This window comes from Corylus avellana, chromosome ca3, assembly GCF_901000735.1.
Source record: "Corylus avellana chromosome ca3, CavTom2PMs-1.0".
NCBI lineage: Eukaryota > Viridiplantae > Streptophyta > Magnoliopsida > Fagales > Betulaceae > Corylus > Corylus avellana.
In genome coordinates, this window is record NC_081543.1 from 1,933,634 (window position 1) to 1,952,121 (window position 18,488).

The window sequence follows — 18,488 nt, forward strand, 5'->3', positions numbered from 1 at the left end:
AATGAGTATGAGATATTTGCAAGTATTAAGCTGTTGCCAAAAAAAAATAAAAATGATTATGATGTTATTTTTGAAGGCTTGGGAGGGTGTTGGTGTTGTTTCGTCGGCACGTAAGCTTATAGGGTCTACAGATCCTCTTCAAGCTAACCCTGGCACAATAAGAGGGGACCTTGCTGTTCAAACAGGAAGGTTAGTGCCTTTTATCTATGGTGTTTAAGTAGTTTGTGTAATTTAACCCCAGTGGGATGGAAAAAATTGTTTATTTTCTTGATAGCAAATTACTTGTCTACAAACAAGGTCTTATGTTGAATTTCTTTTGGTAGGAATGTGATTCATGGGAGTGATAGCCCCGAGAATGGCAAGCGTGAAATAGGTAATATCATCTTATGGTTAAAATTGATCTTTCCTTGAGTTTTTAATCCTAATTAAGATGTACATTATGGTCAAAAACTATAATAAATCAGATAACTAGAAGGCTACAGACATGCACATATAGATGTATGTGATGTATGTGTGGGCATCAGTCCATTGCCAATCATTTCAAACTCTTTGAACATGGACTGCTTAAACTCTGCAAACATCTTTTCATTACTACCAGGGAAAAACAGATCATCCACATACAGACAAAGTATCATAAATTCTCCTCTGTCGTCAATCTTCATGTAGACAGAGTGCTCATATGGACATTTGATAAATTCATTTTGTTGAAGATAATCATCAATACGAGCATTCCAAGCTCGTGGTGCTTGCTTTAGGCCATACAAAACCTTCTTCAAACGATACACCTTATCTTCTTCTCCTTGTGAAATAAAACCTTCTGGTTGTTCCACGTACACTTCTTCCTCAAGTACTCCATTGAGGAAAGCTGATTTGACATCCAGTTGGTATATCTTCCAACTATGATGGGCTGCAAGTGAGATCAATAATCTCACTGTGTCAAGTCGAGCAACTGGCGCAAAGACTTCTTCATAGTCAATTCCATACTTCTGTAAGTAGCCTTTAGCTACTAGTCTTGCCTTGTATTGATCAACACTGCCATCTGCAGTTCGCTTGATCTTGTACACCCATTTGACACCAATTGTCTTCTTCTTTGGTGGGAGTGTCGATAACTCCCATGTGTCATTCTTCTGAATTGCATGGATTTCTTCTTCCATTGCTGATCTCCAATAGTCTTCTTCCACATCTTCTTAAAAGGTTAGAGGCTCATGATCTGCATAGAAACAAAAAAGATTTGTTTCTTCTTCTTCTGAACGTTCATAGACATCCTTGAGACTTCCCATCTTGATAGGAGTTTGAATTCTTCTGTTACAATTGTCACTGGAAGATGAAGAACCAGATGTTGGACTTCTGTGTATTGAAGAGGGTGAAATAGGTTGAGGAGATGTTGGTGGGGCAGACGGTGTCACAACTGGCGTTTGCTCTTCAAATTCATCTGAGACAGCATTTTCTTTGTTCTCTTCTTTATTGCTCCAATTCCATGATTATTCTTCACTGAAGACAACATCTCTACTAACCACTACTTTAGTTGTTAGTGGGTTATAGAGCTTGTATGCCTTTGACTCATCACTGTAACCAACAAAAATACACTTTTCACCTCGATCATCAAGCTTCCTTTTTTTTTTTTTTTTTGCTTCAGGAACTTGAGCATATACAACACACCCAAAAATTCAAAGATGTGCAACACTAGGTTTGTATCCACTCCATGCTTTTTGAGGTGTCATGTTCTTGACACTCTTTGTTGGGCACCGGTTCAGCAAATACACCTAGCATGCTACAGCTTCCGCCCACAATTGATTCAGCAATCCTTTCTCTTTTAGCATGGATCTCGTCATGTCAAGGATAGTGCGATTCTTCCTTTCCGCTATCCCATTTGTTGTAGGGTATAGGCTGCAGTGAGTTGATGTCTGATTCCATTCTCTTTACAAAAATCTTGAAATGCATTTGAAGTGTACTCACCCCCTCGATCAGATCTAACGGCTACAAGCTTGTAATTACTCTCCGCTTCGGCGAGCGCCTTAAATTTCTTGAAAGCAACTAAGGCTGAAGATTTCTCCTTGAGAAAATAAACCCATGATTTTCTGCTGAAATCATCTATGAAGGTAATGAAGTACTTGTTACCTCCAAATGATATGGGATCCAATGGCCCATAAATATCAATGTGCACCAACTGCAGTGGTGCTTTCGCCCTTCATGCCGTACCACTTGGAAAACAGAGTCGTGACTGCTTACTAAGTACACATCCTTCACAGACATGGTTTGCTGAATCAATTTGTAGTAGACCATGCACCATTCTACCAGAGGATAATAGCTTCAGGCCATTAAAGTGAAGATGACCAAAGCGTAAATGGGACCGCCTCGACTCATTTTTAATAAGTCCAACGAGGCATTTCTCGATCTTCGTATTCAAGTTCAAAGGAAACATATGGTTCTTGGTCATTTGAACACGTGCAATGAGCCTTCCACTTGTATCTCTTAGAGTGAGAACATTATTCTCCATGTGTACAATATATCCCATCTGGAGAAGCTGGCCAATACTTAGGATATTGTTCTTCATACTTGGGACATAGTAAACATCAGAGATGAATTCTTCCTTGCCATTTTTCTTGAAGATCCGGACTTTTCCTCTTCCTTCAACTGCAAGTTTTGAGGAATCTCCAAGGCTCACGTTTCCGTAAACTCCTTCTTTGAGTTCAACAAAAGTTTATTTTCTTTCACACATATGATTGCTTGCACCAGAGTCAAGGTACCAAATATCATGTTGACCACTAGAATCATTGTGTGCCAATAAGAGAGTAGAATTCTTACTCTCACTGCTTGATGCTTCAGCAAGGTTGACATGACCATCATTCTTGTACGAACATTCTGAGGCATAATGTCTGTATTTTCCGGATTTGTAACATTGGACATTTTGCTTTCTTCGGTTAGGAAAATTTCTCCATTCTTGAGATGGACCACGATCATTTGTATTACCGCGTCCTCAACCTCGACCTCGACCACGATAGTTGGCACCACCACGTCTTAGATTCTATTGTCTACATCCTCCCTTTGGTTTGTAGCTTGCTTAAGAGATGTGGCGCTTGCATTCTTCAGAATGCGTTGTTCATGAACTCGGAGAGATCCCAACAGCTCCTCTGCACTTACGGTCTCCAAGTCTTTTGATTCCTCAATTGCCGTCACCACGTGCTCAAATTTGGGTGTGAGGGATCGAAGTATCTTTTCCATGACACAAACATCTTCAAGTTTTTCGCCATTTCTCTTCATTTCATTCACGATTACAAGTAATCGAGAATAATAATCAAAGACATTTTCTCCTTCATTCATATGGGCAGATTCAAATTCAGCCCTTAATGATTGAAGGCGAATTTTCTTCACTCAGTCAACACCTTTGAAAAATGTATTCAAGGTGTCCCATGCTACTTTGCTCGTTGCCGCTTCAGCGACCTTCTCAAATGTTGAATCATCAAATCCTTGATAAAGAAGATACAACGCCTTCTTGTCCTTCTTTCTTTGGTCTTTGAGAGTGACTTTTTGATCTGCAGTGTGGATGGCTTCTTGCTCCGGAGTGGGCTCAACGAACCCGGTATTGATGATAAGTGCTAAAATATTCATATTTTAGCCCTTAATTTACACTTGTTAATTTTTTAGTCTTGTTATGTTGTACTATTTTATTTCCTTTCTGTGTTTTTGCAGGTAATGGAAGAAAAGAAAGCGTTTCCGAAAACCTTCCAGGCTTAAAGGGCAAATTGGGAATACCTAGAAGATATGGTTAAGCTTAACCAATCATAATAGAGGACCTATATGATGTGGTTAAGTTTAATCAAATAAAGAAAATCATTAAATTGGAATTTCTCAAATTGGAGTCAAAATCGGATTTGATTTCAATTTGGATTCTGCATATGTCTCAGTATTTTGATCATAACTTTCAGTTCAGATATCCAATTGAGGTTCTTCAAGTGGCATTGGAAAGCTAACTCAAAATTATACAAATCATTATGAAATAGAATTTTTCTAATTCGGACTGCCGCTATGCCAAAATCACCCCGCAAGATAGGAACGCAATTTTGGACGAATCCTATTCCGATTTGGACTTAGGTTTCTTTATCCTAATTGGACTAGAACTTAAATCTCCGAATTTTCTAAAATTACTAGGGCTTCTAGGACTCTCCTAAGCCCTATAGATAGACCTCTAAGCCTCACAATTTAATACACAATTTCAAGGAGACAACTTTGAGGAGAGGAATTGGAGGCTACTTCTAGGAACGGTTTTCGGTTCTTTCTTTCCCTTTTATTTTTAGTTTTATTCTAATTATGTGTAACTAACTCTTAAGGATGGCTAGATTGAAGCCCTAATTATGTTTATTTAATATTTCAATATTGGCGCCTTTGTGATAATCATATTGTGTTGCTTAACTTGATTAATTCCTGTTTTCTTGAATTCCTCATATGTATGTGATTGTCCATTATATGCATGTGGTATGGATTAGTTAATTAAATCAATTTGGATGATCGAGTCCTGAGTTTAATAAGAGTAACAAAAGAAATTCACACCGGGTTCTTAGGTTAATCAACATGGGGAACCGGGAGTAGACATCCATGCCCTAGGCCTCATGTGTTTGTCGATTTTCATAGATTTATGCTTTCTTAAATAACAACTTAGTAGACACTCATGCTAAATCCTTTAAGACAGAAAAGAATTAAAGTAGACACCCATGCTTAATTCGTTGATTAGGAAAATCAATAGCTTAAAAGTAGACACCCATACCCTTAGGTTGGCAAACATTAAGTACTCATTATATGATTGGATCATTGGCATATTGTTATATTATCTAAGTATGATTAGTAGTGGATATCAAAGCTCTACATTTACCATTTCATTTATCTTTATATCTTTTTATTTCTTTTTCATAATATCAATTTAGTGACAACTTGATATTTTTAATCAATTCTAAATAAAAATCAACAATCCTCGTGGGATCGATCTCGTACTTGCTGCACTACACTATCGTTTGATCTTGTGCACTGCGAGTAAAACGTACCAAATATTATCTATTAATTTAGATAGTATTTAGCACAACAACTGACAATCTCCCAGAGATCTTGTCATCCAAACAATGCTTTGAATTGGATGCACCATTTTTCATAATTTTCCTTTTCAACTGAGGAACTTGGATTTGCACCATATTTGAGGCCATGACTGCAATGCTAGGAATAAACTAGCTCTGATACCAATTTGTTAGGAATAAATTTACAAACTAATACCCAAATACACGGACACTCAAAAAGAATAGAAAGAACAAAAGACAAGATTGAATTACAATACTTTAATATTGAAGAGAAAATATCAAGCTTCCCACTTGCTTCTTCTTGTTAATTGCTTACTTAATCTAACATATATAATATCCTTATATAAGGATTTCTTACATGTGAACACATACATTATTAACTTACAAAAGTCAATAAAACAACTCATTAAGTTGGTACATATTAAAGCCTAAAATAGATGTGCCTAACTTGCTTACTAAAAGTCAATAAAACAACTCATTAAGTTGCTACATATTAAAGCCTAAAATAGATGTGCCTAACTTGCTTACTAAAAGTCAATAAAAGTTGGTCTAACAATTATAGCACTTAATAGTATGGTTACAAAATTCACAAAGGTGGCTAACACTCAAGAGCTAAAACTAAAAATCATAAAGTCTAATAAGGCATTATTTGCACTTCCAACAAGTTTTAAGAGAATATTTTTGATTCATGAGTATCAAGGTGCATAGAATAATAAATATACTCACTATAAAATAATCAGTAAACTTTTGACTTAAGTGTCCTTCCTCATCTATATAAAGGCTTCACATCACATGCATGCTCTTGCACATCAGAAGCATAAACATTTGCGTATCTTTGTATAAAGCAAAATGGCTATGAATGTTGAGGTTGTCTCCAGGGAGATTGTTAAGCCATCATCTCCAACACCTCATCACCTTAGGAACTTCAAGCTTTCCTTCTTAGACCAAATTGCACCACCTTTCTATACTTCAGTCATTTTCTTCTATGATTCTAAGCAAGACAACCTAAATGGTCATGATGAGTTCGAAAGATCTTCTTCACTAAAAAAGTCGTTAGCTGAAACCCTAACTAGTTTCTATCCCTTGGCTGGAACACTTATGTATGAAGATCTCTCCATCAACTGTAACGACAAGGGTGTCGACTATATTCAAGCTCGAGCCTCATGCAAGCTATCAGAAGTAGTAGAGAAACCCAATGAAAAGGTATATTGTTAAACTACATTTTATCTCAAAAGTTTTAGCTGATAGAAAGTAGTTAATTTAATTATTTAATTTATAGTTTGATATTTAATACTCCCCTTTAATAAGTGATGTCCAACACTTAAACTATTTAACTGAAATAGTAAGTGAATGACGAAAATATGGTTCGAACTTAGAACCTCTACTATGATATTACCATGTTACATCATCATTTGTCCTATACACTTAAGCTGATATAAAATAATAAATTTAAGGGGAAACTTCAGTTTGCCCCCCCGAACTTCTTGCCAATTTGACAAACACCCCTTGAACTTCAAACTCTCTCACTTTACCCCCTGAACTTTCAATTTCTATCATTTTTCTCCTCTCTGTTAGTTTTCACCGTTAAACTTAAACGGTTTGACATTTTGTGCCCATCATACCCTCAACCAAAACTACACCGTTTTGGGCTTCAAAACTACATCATCACCCAGCCCAAAACGACGTCGTTTTGAGCATTATATATATATTTTTTTTTAAAAAAAAAAGCAAATTTTTTTTTTATAAAAAAAAGACCAAAATCGGTGGTTCCAAATCCTACCCTCGGCTAGTCTGGGTGGTCCCGCCACCCCAAAAGGCCAAAAAAAAGGGGATCTGTGTTTCAGGCTCTGCCACCCCTGTAATGGGAAAGCCAGCCATTCCTTCATCGCAGTCATATGGTGGTCACACCCCTTAAGCCCTGGGGGTGGTTCGGCCACCCCCAAAAGCCCAAACCCATTCTCCCGTGCAAATTTTTTTGGGCTTTTGTGGGTGGCCGGAGCACCCCCTTGGCCATGGAGATGGTTCGACCACCCTCAAACCGGCCAGGGGGTGATTTTGGTCTTCTTTTTATTTTTTATTTTTTAATATTTGCTTCTTTTTAAAAAAATAAAAAATAAAAAATAAAAAATAAAAATAAAAATAAAAATTAATGCCTAAAACGACGTCGTTTTGGGCTGGGTGGGTGTTGTAGTTTTAGGGCTCAAAACGGTGTAGTTTTGGGGTGAGGGTATAATGGGTATAAAAAAGTCAAACTGTTTGACTTTAATATTTAAAACTAACATAGGGGTCCAAAGCGAGAGATTTAAAAGTTGAGGGGTGCTTTGTCAAATTGGCTGGAAGTTTAGGGGGGCAAATTGAAGTTTTTCCTAAATTTAATCATTTAATTTATATTGTAATAGGTACTGAACCCATTGCTCCCGTTTGACCCCTATAGTAATTTCACTGAGCTTGGAAAGAAAGTTCTCCTAGCTATCCAATATAACATATTTGAATGTGGTGGAGTAGCCATTGGCGTGATCTTTTCACACAGGATTGTTGATGGAACATCGGTTGTAGCAATTGTTAATGCATGGGCTGGCATGTCCCGTGGGGCGACTGAAATTATAAACCCTAGTTTTGATGCAGCCATCCATTTTCCTCCAAGAGAGATATCTGGGTTCATGATGGGTCAATCAATGCTTGAAGAGAAGATCGTGGCTAGAAGATTTGTGTTCGAAAAATCGAGCATAGATTCCCTTAAAAAAGAAGCCTCTGTTGCATTCGGCCCCGGAGGTTAAATCACACTTTAATTTATATTCTACTATTCTCTTTTAATATTTAATTAAAATGTGAAACTTATCTATAAAATTTAAGTTGATAAGAATAAATAGATTTAATCATTAATTTAATTTATATTATAACAGAAAGGGGCCCATCGCGTGTGGAGGCCGTGTCAACATTCATATGGAGTCGTTTCATGGCGATAGCTCGTGCAAATCTGGCGAAAAAAACAAAGATTTTTGGAGTACTTTATACAGTGAACTTGCGCGAGAGGATGGTTCCAAAACTTCCAGAACATTCCATTGGGAATCTGTGGTCGGTTGCGATGACAGCATCACCTGCTGAGGCTGAGAAGGATTATCCTTCTCTATTGAGGCAGGTTAGGAATGCAATCATGGAAGTCAATGATGATTATGTGAAGAAACTCCGAGATGGGCGTTTGGATTGGATGAAGAATGATCATGAAAAGCAGTCAAATGGTGAGATAGAATTCTGTAACTTTACTAGTTGGTGCAGGTTTCCAGTCTATGAAGCAGATTTTGGGTGGGGGAAGCCCACGTGGGTGTGTAGTCCCAGCAGGCCATCGAAGAATGTGGTGGTGATGATGAGTACTAAAGATGGTGATGGAATCGAGACATGGGTAAACATGACGGAAGAAGACATGGCCATGTTTCAACATGATCTGGAGCTGCTCTCATTTGCTACATCGGCTGCTGTGGAATGATTTTTCACCTACCTCGCTACTCAATCTGGACTACTTGTGCTTGTTAATTTTTTTTTTGGTCTTATTATATGTATGTGAAAATAAGAAGGATGATGTATGATGATGATCATCATCAGATCTATCATGCATCTCCAAGTTTGCCTTTGCATACAGGTGTACGTGTAACGTGGTCATCCTTTTTGCTCTTATTATATGTATGTGAAAATAAGAAGGATGATATGATCGATGATTAGATCTATCATTCATCTCCAAGTTCGCCTTAATTTGCATACAAGTGTACGTGGTCATCTATATATCCATTAGTTATTATTGGGTTTTAAGAATCTGGTCCTCAAACAAAGAGTAACCACAACTACTAAATAAAATTTTATAAAATTCTATATTGTCCGGACGTGGGCAGCTAATGGTATTGGAAATAAAGAAGCTTCACAACAACTCAATCCAGAATTCAAACTTAAATCTTTTGAAGATAAGATATTTGAAGATTCAAATTCAAATGCTTGTTATTTAAGTTTTAGATAATATCTCAACAAATCAAGAGATTATTTTCTGGTATAACAAGCCATATATTTTGGGTCAGTTTGTTTGTAATTATTCTTTAAATAGAATACTAAACCCATAGTTCAGATGGGCTGATTACAATCATATTATTCAGTTATTGTTTTCAACATAAATGGCACCGCCACGTTATCCCAATGTCACCAAATTAAAGTGCGATGATGATGTAATTTTTAGCATTTGTTTTTTACTCAGATCTAGTGATAATCTAATTTTTACCATAAAATAAAGAGAAATGTTAAGGGTTAATAAGTTCTTATATTTAACACATATCCTTCAACAAATTCAATAGATCAATAATTAGATTTGTGGGGTCTATCATTGATCGACAGATTTTACATAAGTCCACAAATCTAATGGTTGATTTGTAAAATAAAATAGAGAAAAATATTAAGTCATATATAGCATTTCTCATGTGGCATTAGACATGTCAGCTGGCCGGCCGGGAGCTAGAAGCCTAGAACAAATGCTTGCTCAAGGTAACGAAGATTAATAGGTTTTCTTATACAAACACTTTTATTAAATGGCTGATGCTGAAATGACGACATTTACTCCCACACCGCAGGGACATGTCCTACACTAAATTTCTACCTTCGTCTGTGACCGCAGTCGTGGTCGCTATGGGCCCTTCGAGGACTTGGAGGTGGTTCAGGATTAGTTCGATTTGGCTGATCAAAGATTGTCGGTTGTTTTACAATGACGTCAGCCCTGGATACTTCTTTCACATCTCATGCGTAAACCAACTTCTTCATCTTCTCACCCATGTCAGTGATGGGAGTTGTGGGGAATGGGAACTATTTCTACATACATTTATCCTTTACAGATCAAATAGCTTCGTTAATTATAAATTAAATTTAACTTTATTAGTGTTTTGGAGTAATGTTAAACACCCTTTTTTTTTTATCCAAATGTTAATTTTAAAAATCACACTGGCCAACTTAATTTGAGAGGATAAGAAGACGGTTTTTAGCATTACTCTTGGTAACTGATACAGTAATTAAGTAACAGAGAGACTTACAAATTGACTTGGAAGTGCACATGACATTGCTATGTCATCTAGTGTCATATGAACTGTCACATCAATTTGTAAGTGAATTATATATAGTAAAAGGTAGGAAAATTAAAGTCTTCGCCTCTCTTAAATTACTTCTTAATTGATGACAATGTCTCCTATTGGATTACGATAATGTTCCATTCTAAACTATACAAAATTGTCAATGTTCCTCCAAGATTAGCAAAAATGCAAAAATGTCTATAAATTTTTTCAATAAAACAAAAATAATCTTAAAAATTTGAAAAAAAAAGAAAGGAAAAACATTTTTTTTTTTAAAAAAAAAAAAAAAAAGGAAAAAAAATAGGGGGTGGCTTGGCCTTGCCACCATTAATTAAGACCGTTGCCCTCCTTTGCCTCAACCTCAGCGGCATCACCATCCTCTTCTACTTCCTTCAACTAATAAAGTACCGTCCTGCCGTCATTCTTCCTGTTAAGTTTCTCACTTCTCCATCTCTCAATCCCTTGATCTGTTTGGGCAGGGCAATGCACCAAAAGTAATGTCGTCTTGGGGTGTCTTTACTAAGTGTTTTTTTGGTGTTCTTTCTATGTTCTTCAGGTCTTAGATAGATATTATTTTATGAAAGGGACAATTTCTTTTTTGGTTTTTTAGAAAATAATATCCACTTAGTTAGAATTACACCCATTAAAATTAGGACACACATGTTTCATAATAGGATACAAAGAATAACATGTGTCCAATGAAACGGATGGCTGTCTGTCCCTCACCTCACGTGCTGTGTGTGTTAATATATATTTTGCAAGTTACACCTAATTTTTTTATGTAAAAAAACTCCTAAGCTAAGTGTACATATATTTCATGCAAGTTGGAAATGTAAAATGAAAAATATGGTAACTTTGGCTTTGTTTGTTGGAATTATTTGTGGGCTTGGTTTGTTTATGTTGAGTTTCAACAATGCCACTTTGTTCACTTGGACGGCTCTTAGAACATGCCTTGCGGGGTGCGATTTCGAATGCCATAAAAGGATTTGGCTTCTTTCACTAGACACCAATTGGTTTTTAGATAAGATGGTCAAAAGCTCGATCCAACAAATGGTATCAGAGCCAAGGTCATGGGTTCAAGTCGCGGGAATGTCATGTTGAGGGAGGGATTGTTGAGGTTCAACAATGCCACTCAATCTGCTTACTTGGATGGCTCTTAGAACATGCCTTGTGCGGTGCGATTTCAAATGCCATAAAAGATCTGGCTTCCCTTACTGGACACCAATTAGATTTTAGATGAGATGATCAAATGCTCGATTCAACAATTTATCCAATTATTGATGATATAATTGTAATACAAATATGTTGGTGCACATGATTGTTCACCATGGTGGATTTGTTCAACATATATAATCCATTTGCTTATATTGGGGGTAAAAAGGACCGGATGAGATTAAAGACTATGATGTGAACTTTCTTTTAGTGTGGGAGGAGATCTAGGATATCTAAATGATTTATTCGATCTATTGGCATAAGCTTGATAAGGGTAATTTGGAGGAAGTGGTGAAACCATTAAGAGGTGATGCCGATGTGGTGTACTTAGTTGCCACCTTAAAAGGGGAGAATAGGCAGGATGTTCAATCCATCTCAAATATTGGACTAAGCATTTTCACATACATTATCAAGTTTAATTAGAGCTATCCCTTTTGATGCATATATGCTTTACATATATGCATCATGAGGTCCCCCATCATCAAGTAATGGTATAGCATGAACCTCTACACCATCAATCTTGAAAGTTTCATGTTCAATGTGATCAATTTGACCCGGCCGGGACTAGAAAGTTTGACACTATTTCTTGCAGATCTAGCATGCGTTAATATCTTAACATTCATATATATAATCTAGTCGAATATATAATTGACTTTTCACTAATAAAAAAAGAACCAAAAAAAAAAAAAAAGATTAGTTGTAATATTTCCAAGTTCCAAGTGCTAGTTGTAATATTTCACCTCCCCCAAAATCAACCTCACAATGACAATGGAAATTCCCCAATTTGGAATTAGCCAATCTATTGTAGTTGGACAAAATACTTTCAAATGAGTGATGAGCAGTGATTTGTATAACACTGGCGTGCATGAACAGTTATGCACACCAGTGTTGTTTGATTATAAAATATAATTAAAATATTATATAAACAGTCAAATATATATATATATATATATATATATATATATATATATATATATATAACACTGGTCATGCACGCCAGTGTTATATAATTCACCAGCCAATGAGTGATTATAAGTAAAATAGTACAATTAAGTTGATTTCACATCATGCCTACCACGTACAAAGCATTTTCATTTCTTTTATTCTCTTTAATTTTCTTTTTAATGTTAATTTGATATATATTCTCAGACTTAAATTCAAAAGTAAACTCTAGAAAGTAAACTTCATGTAATTGGAGAACACAAAATTAACTTTTTATAGATCACCAAAATATACATATACAACCCCAATTAAGTTGTCAGTTTTAAGAGAATATTTGTGATTCATGAGTATCAAGCCACTAGGCGAGTGAGGCGCTCGCCTATGGGCCCGGAATAATAAGAAAAAAAATTGCCCAAAAATTTTTTCAATAATTTTTTTTTTTTTTTTTTTGTAATTTAAGGCCTTTTTTTTTAATTAGGCCTAAACTTTATTTTTTTAACAAAAACTTAAGGCCTCTAATCATGATAAGTAAGTAATTTAAAAAATGCCTCAATTTAATAAGGCCCTAATATAATAAGCCCATGGTAAAATAAGACTAATTAACCCAGAAAAACAAATATCCTTATACTTAAAAAAAGCCTATCTACCTATGCATCCGAAATGATTTGATATTAAAATATCATTTTGACCCTACCTAACCACTTACTTTCTTTCCTTCCTTTTTCTTTCTCTCTTTCTTCTTCACTGCCGACAGCCTCCCCTCTTATCTTCTTTTTTCTCTTTCCTTAGTTTCACTCAAAACAGAACGTGATGGAGAGAGAGATGAAGCGAGAGAAAGAGAAACATGAGTATCAATGAGGTAAGGATTCATAAAAAAAAAAAAAAATTAAAAAAAAAATGATTTTTTTTTTTTTTTTTTGTAATGTTTATTTTTTTGCTTGATTTTTCTTATGGGTTTTGTATGAGTTTTTGTCAATTTTTTTGGTGGGTTTTGTTTGAAACAAGTGTATCAAAGAGGTAAGGATTCATTAAAATATATATATATATATATATATATTGATTTTTTTTTTTTTGTATTTATTTATGTGCTTGATTTTTCTGATGGGTTTTGTATAGGTTTTTGACACAATTTTTGGTGGGTTTTGTTTGAAACAGAGGTGTATCAAAGAATCAAGTGAGGAAGTTACTGCCATGCTATGGATTTTTTTTTTTTTTTTTTTTGATAATTTTGTATGGGTTCTTGATAATATTTACTGGTGGGTTTTTTTGGTTAGGTTCTAATCTAATCTAATCATATATATATATAAAAGCCGAGTTTTGGCTCAGAGAGAACCTAGAATTGCGACACGTGTTTTGAACTCATACTTTTTAAAAGCATAACCGGTTTTAAATTTTTTAATTTTTTAAGTGTCTTCTTAACTCTTTCTATTAACCGTTTAGTGTTTCTCCTATTTTTTAATATGGTTTAATAGTTTTCCGTTTAGGTTTAGGCGGTTTCATTATTCCAAGAGTTTATTTCAAAACGTTTCCTTATATGAATTTCATTATTAAGTGACTATAATTAATGTAAGATAATTATGGTTATTAAATTTTTAAACATTAAACCGGAGAGTTTATTTCAAAACGTTTCCTTATATGAATTTCATTATTAAGTTACTATAATTAATGTAAGATAATTATGGTTATTTAATTTTTAAACATTAAACCGGTCCTTTAAGTTAAAAACCGGTCCTCTAAGGCCATTAAATTAACTAAATTAATTCATGTTAGGAATACAATGAGTTTAATATGCCTAATACGTTAAATAGAAAGAAAGAAAAAAAAAAAGGTCAAATTAAATCTATCATTAAATTCTCTTTGATTTCTACCTCTCTCTTTTTACATTTAAAAAGGGTGCATGCCAGAGCCTTTTAAGTCCATGAGTCTGCTCTTGAAGGCAAAACATAGGACAAAATTTATGGTGCTTCCTTCTTTAATAGTCACTAGCAACAACATTCAAGTAAATACTTTTGTTTTGTTTTGTTTTTTTTTAACCACTTTGAATGTATTATGGAGATTTTTTGTTTTGTTTGTTTGATCTACTCCAATTTTCAGACATGTTTTTGAAGTGCTTTTTTCTTCTTTTAAAAGCAAAAGAAACATAAATTTATTTCATTATCTTTATGTTTATTTCTCGATCTGAATCTACGTTTTGGTGGAAATATAAATTTATTTCTCTTTTGTTTGTGAAAGGAGAGCATAAATTTATTTCATTATCTTTATGTTTATTTCTCGATCTGAATCTACGTTTTGGTGGAAATATAAATTTGTTTCTCTTTTGTTTGTGAAAGGAGAGCATAAATTTATTTGATTATCTTTATGTTTGTTTTTTGAGAAAGTTTATTTGTACGTGCCATGCTTTGCTTTATGTTTGTGTGGAGATTTGAATATGTTTATGCTTTGTTTGTGAAAATTATTGGTTAAGTTCTTCATTTGATTGTTTTATGGTTGAGTTGTTCTTCAATCGAACACAACTCTTTTGGAACACTCAAAAGATTACTATAGATATTTTGTTCACTTTGATCTCTATATTTTTTAGAATGTTTAGTCTTATATGAATGTTATTTCTATTGAAATATAATAGGTATCACACTAATAATAATATCGAAGATTTATGCTAATTTTTTATTAACGCGTTGATAATCAAAATCAAGATTTTCTTCTTGCTATTTTTTTTTAAACTTCTTTCATTTTAACATGTTTCCGATCTATGTTTGGAAGGAGATTTGAATATGTTTATGTTTTGTTTGTAAAAATTTTTTGTTGAATTGTTCATGATTTGAATGTTTTATGAGTTTTTTTTTTTTTTTTTGTGATTTAATCAAAATTTAAGGCAGTTTTTGGAAGTGTCTTTTTTACTATTAAGTAAAAGATTGCCAAAATTAATTTCATTGTTATGCAGAAAGAAAAACATAAACTCTTTTGAAACACCAAAAATATAATAATTAAGTATTGAACAATATGTGCAACGATTTATTTCATTGCGTTAAATGTTCAATGAATTGTTTTATTTTGTTTTCATCAAAACAATGATTTTGCTCACTTTGCTTGGTATATTTTTTGGAATGTTCAGAATTATATGAATTTTATTTCTATTGAAATATAATAGGCGTCGTGCTAGCAATATCGGAGATTCATGCTAATTTTTTATTAATGTTTTGATAATCAAAATTTAGGTTTTCTTGCTGTTTTTTATGTTAATATACTTATTTAATTTTAAACTACTCCTATGAATAGAAAGATTTTTACATGTTTTAATTTATATGGTTTGCAAAAATTTCGTGCTCTTAGTACTTAGAGCGTAACGCTTTTGTTTTTTTAAGAGTCTTTACGCTATAGATAAGTTTGTTGATGATGAATGTCAAAATGTTCAAAAAATAAAAAATAAAAAATAAAATACATATACTTCTAAACATTCGAAAAAAATACTGTTTTTTTTTTATAAAAAAAAAATACAAAATAAAACAAAATCTTTCACTCAACATTTAATGCAATCAAATAAAACATTTCACATTAGGTTTATTGCTTAATTACCACATATTTGGTGTTTCCAAAAAAAAAAAAAAATGTTGCTATTTCTAGACAACAATCAAATAAAGTTTTGTTTTCTTTTAAACAATACCAGAAGATTATCACTCACAAAAAAAAAAAAATCCATAAAATATTCAAATGAATTAAAATACAGGACACTTAATTTTATTTTAATTCATATAAATTAAAAACATGTTAAAATTTTTTTTTCCCACAGGTATAATTTAAATACAAAATAAAACCAAATATTTCTCTCAACATTTAATACAACCAAATAAATCCTCTCACATTTAGTTCAATGCATTTTTTGTACAACAATCAAATAAAATTTGGATTTGTTTTGCTTTTAAAAGCAGAAAATTTTCCTTCAAAAAAAAAAAAAAAAAAAAAAAGGGGGCAGAAAAATTACTTCCAAAATATGTTTAGTAAACCATACAATCAAACAAACAAAAAAAATCCCATAAAACATTCAAATGAAAAACAACTCAACCAAAAATTTTCGCGAACAATATAAATTAAAACATGTAAAAATCTTTGTTCTCATAAGAGTTGTTGAAAATTAAATAAGTATATTAACATAAAAACTAGCAAGAAAACCTAAATTTTGATTATCAAAACATTAATAGAAAATTAGCATGAATCTCCGATATTGCTAGCGTGACGCTTATTATATTTCAATATAAATAAAATTCATATAATTCTGAACATTCCAAAAAATATACCGAGCAAAGTGAGCAAAATCATTGTTTTGATGAATACAAAATAAAACAATTCATTGAACAAAATAAATATGTTTTAAAACCCCTACGTTTTAATTTTCATCACTTTTTTTTTTCTTTTTCTTTTTTCTATCATTTATGCATCCACTAATTATTATTACTTTTTTCCTTTCTGTCATTTTTAAAAACGATCCGTGCATTGCACGGGTTTCAAGCTCGTATATATATAATAGGGGAGTTTTAAACAGGAGTCTCTGAAATTTTGACAAGTGGCATTTTATTTTGCTGACAAGTGTTAATTTAAGTGTGAAACCTACGTTTAAGTTTTTTTTTTTGACATGTCCGCACAAGAGGGGGAAGGGGGATTCGAACTAGTGACCTCCACTTCATTAAGTGTGGTCCTAGCCGATTGAGCTACTTCTAGGTCTTTCCATCCGACTCAGACTGCCATAATGTCTCTACATCTTCCTCAAACATACCATTAATCTATATCTTCCTCAGGAGTATGATTAACCTAGAAATCAATCAGAGAAAAGAAGGCAACAATGGCGAACGACAACGAAGCCAAACGTCCTAAAATTCACTATATCTCTCTTTCTCTTAGAAGAAGGTACTCAAATTCTCTATGACTATATGAATATTTTTTGCAAAAATCTGTCTCTTAAAAAGAAGGTACTCAAATTCTCTGTGACTATATGAATATTTTCTGCACAAATTTTCCCTCAAAAATAATGCAAAAATCTACTACATATAGCAGATGATTTTTCCCTAAAAAATAATTATTTTGTAACTGTAAATTGGACTCCATGCTTTAAAACATTGTTTTCAACGTGTTTTGAATTTCAGATATTTGGTTAACACTCACGCTTTTAAACATTGTCTTCGGCAATTAACCATGAGTGAATATTGATTACTGGATGTTGAAGATGATAAGCATACCAAGAAGATGGCGGCAGCAACATATTAGAACACTGCCGGTTTGAGGGAAATACAAAGTAAATCTATACTTTGTTGGTTTAATTGTTCAGAATTTTTTTTTTTCATCATTTGTTGCTTTAATTGTTCAACAACGTACTCTGTTGGAAATAATCATTACTAAATTTTCTTTTCGTTTATTTATTCATGGGTGCAAATTCCTTATTTATTGTTTGTAACTAAATGCACGTGATTGGTTTGACTTCGTTTGAAAACAATTTGTAATATGCATTTAAAGACTTTTCAAGTCTTCTTAAATTTTTATTTTAAGAATTTGGTGAAGAAGAGACAACTGTTTTCACAATTTGCCCGATGAATATTCATATTCATGCTTGATGCAAGCGGCGGATCCAAAAATTCATTCTATCAGGGGTGTTAATAAAATAATAAAATATAATGATAAAAATAATTTTTTTTTGTTCTCTTTATATATTATATTTTTATTATAATATGGTAAATACAATAAAAAAGAAGAAGAAACTATACCACAATATATGTATCACAAAAAGCATATTTATCTGACTTCATAAATATATGCTAAATTTATATATCAGTTATCATGTAGGCACTAATACAAAAGTAAAGGAAAATACAAAATACAAAGTGCCTAAAATTTGAATCAACATCTTTTTTCTTAAAAAATGCATAAATTGTTTTTGTCTTACCCAAGATGTAATTTAAGTTTTTTCAGAAACCTGAAAAATTATTTATCTATTAGTTTGAATACTTCTCAAACTAAAAAAGGCTAATGAAACATACTCTAATGATATTATAATAAAATTAGTAGCATATTCCGAAAGCGATTAACCTAAAATGAATTAATAAAAAGAACAAACATGAGATTGTCAATAATCTTTTGAAACTCGTTGATACTCGACTAAAAAAGGTAAATGTAAACTGCTTCTTTGGTC

General features: G+C 33.1%; 2 protein-coding genes across 2 annotated transcripts in view; both read left to right on the forward strand.

Annotated features, from left to right (window-relative positions):
* Positions 1–411, forward strand: part of LOC132173507 (nucleoside diphosphate kinase II, chloroplastic-like) — a 3,217-nt gene extending 2,806 nt beyond the window's left edge. Inside the window, exons 5-6 of the mRNA XM_059585023.1 lie at positions 77–189; positions 324–411. Coding sequence (XP_059441006.1) covers positions 77–189; positions 324–411 — 201 coding nt within the window. The remainder of the gene's footprint in view (positions 1–76; positions 190–323) is intronic.
* A 5,480-nt stretch (positions 412–5,891) lies between these two features.
* LOC132175809 (stemmadenine O-acetyltransferase-like) lies at positions 5,892–8,691 on the forward strand. Its single transcript, XM_059587867.1, has 3 exons — positions 5,892–6,266; positions 7,463–7,835; positions 7,967–8,691. Exons 1-3 carry the CDS (start codon positions 5,913–5,915, stop codon positions 8,545–8,547), a joined length of 1,308 nt encoding a protein of 435 aa, XP_059443850.1. The 5' UTR covers positions 5,892–5,912; the 3' UTR covers positions 8,548–8,691.
* The last annotated feature ends 9,797 nt before the right edge of the window (positions 8,692–18,488 follow it).

Bases quoted from the DNA above. Each gene is read 5' to 3' on its own strand.
- LOC132175809 (XM_059587867.1), top strand. From the start codon at position 5,913: ATGGCTATGAATGTTGAGGTTGTCTCCAGGGAGATTGTTAAGCCATCA. The intron at 6,267-7,462 runs GTATATTGTTAA...ATATTGTAATAG, and splicing joins TAGAGAAACCCAATGAAAAG to GTACTGAACCCATTGCTCCC. The intron at 7,836-7,966 runs GTTAAATCACAC...ATATTATAACAG, and splicing joins TGTTGCATTCGGCCCCGGAG to AAAGGGGCCCATCGCGTGTG.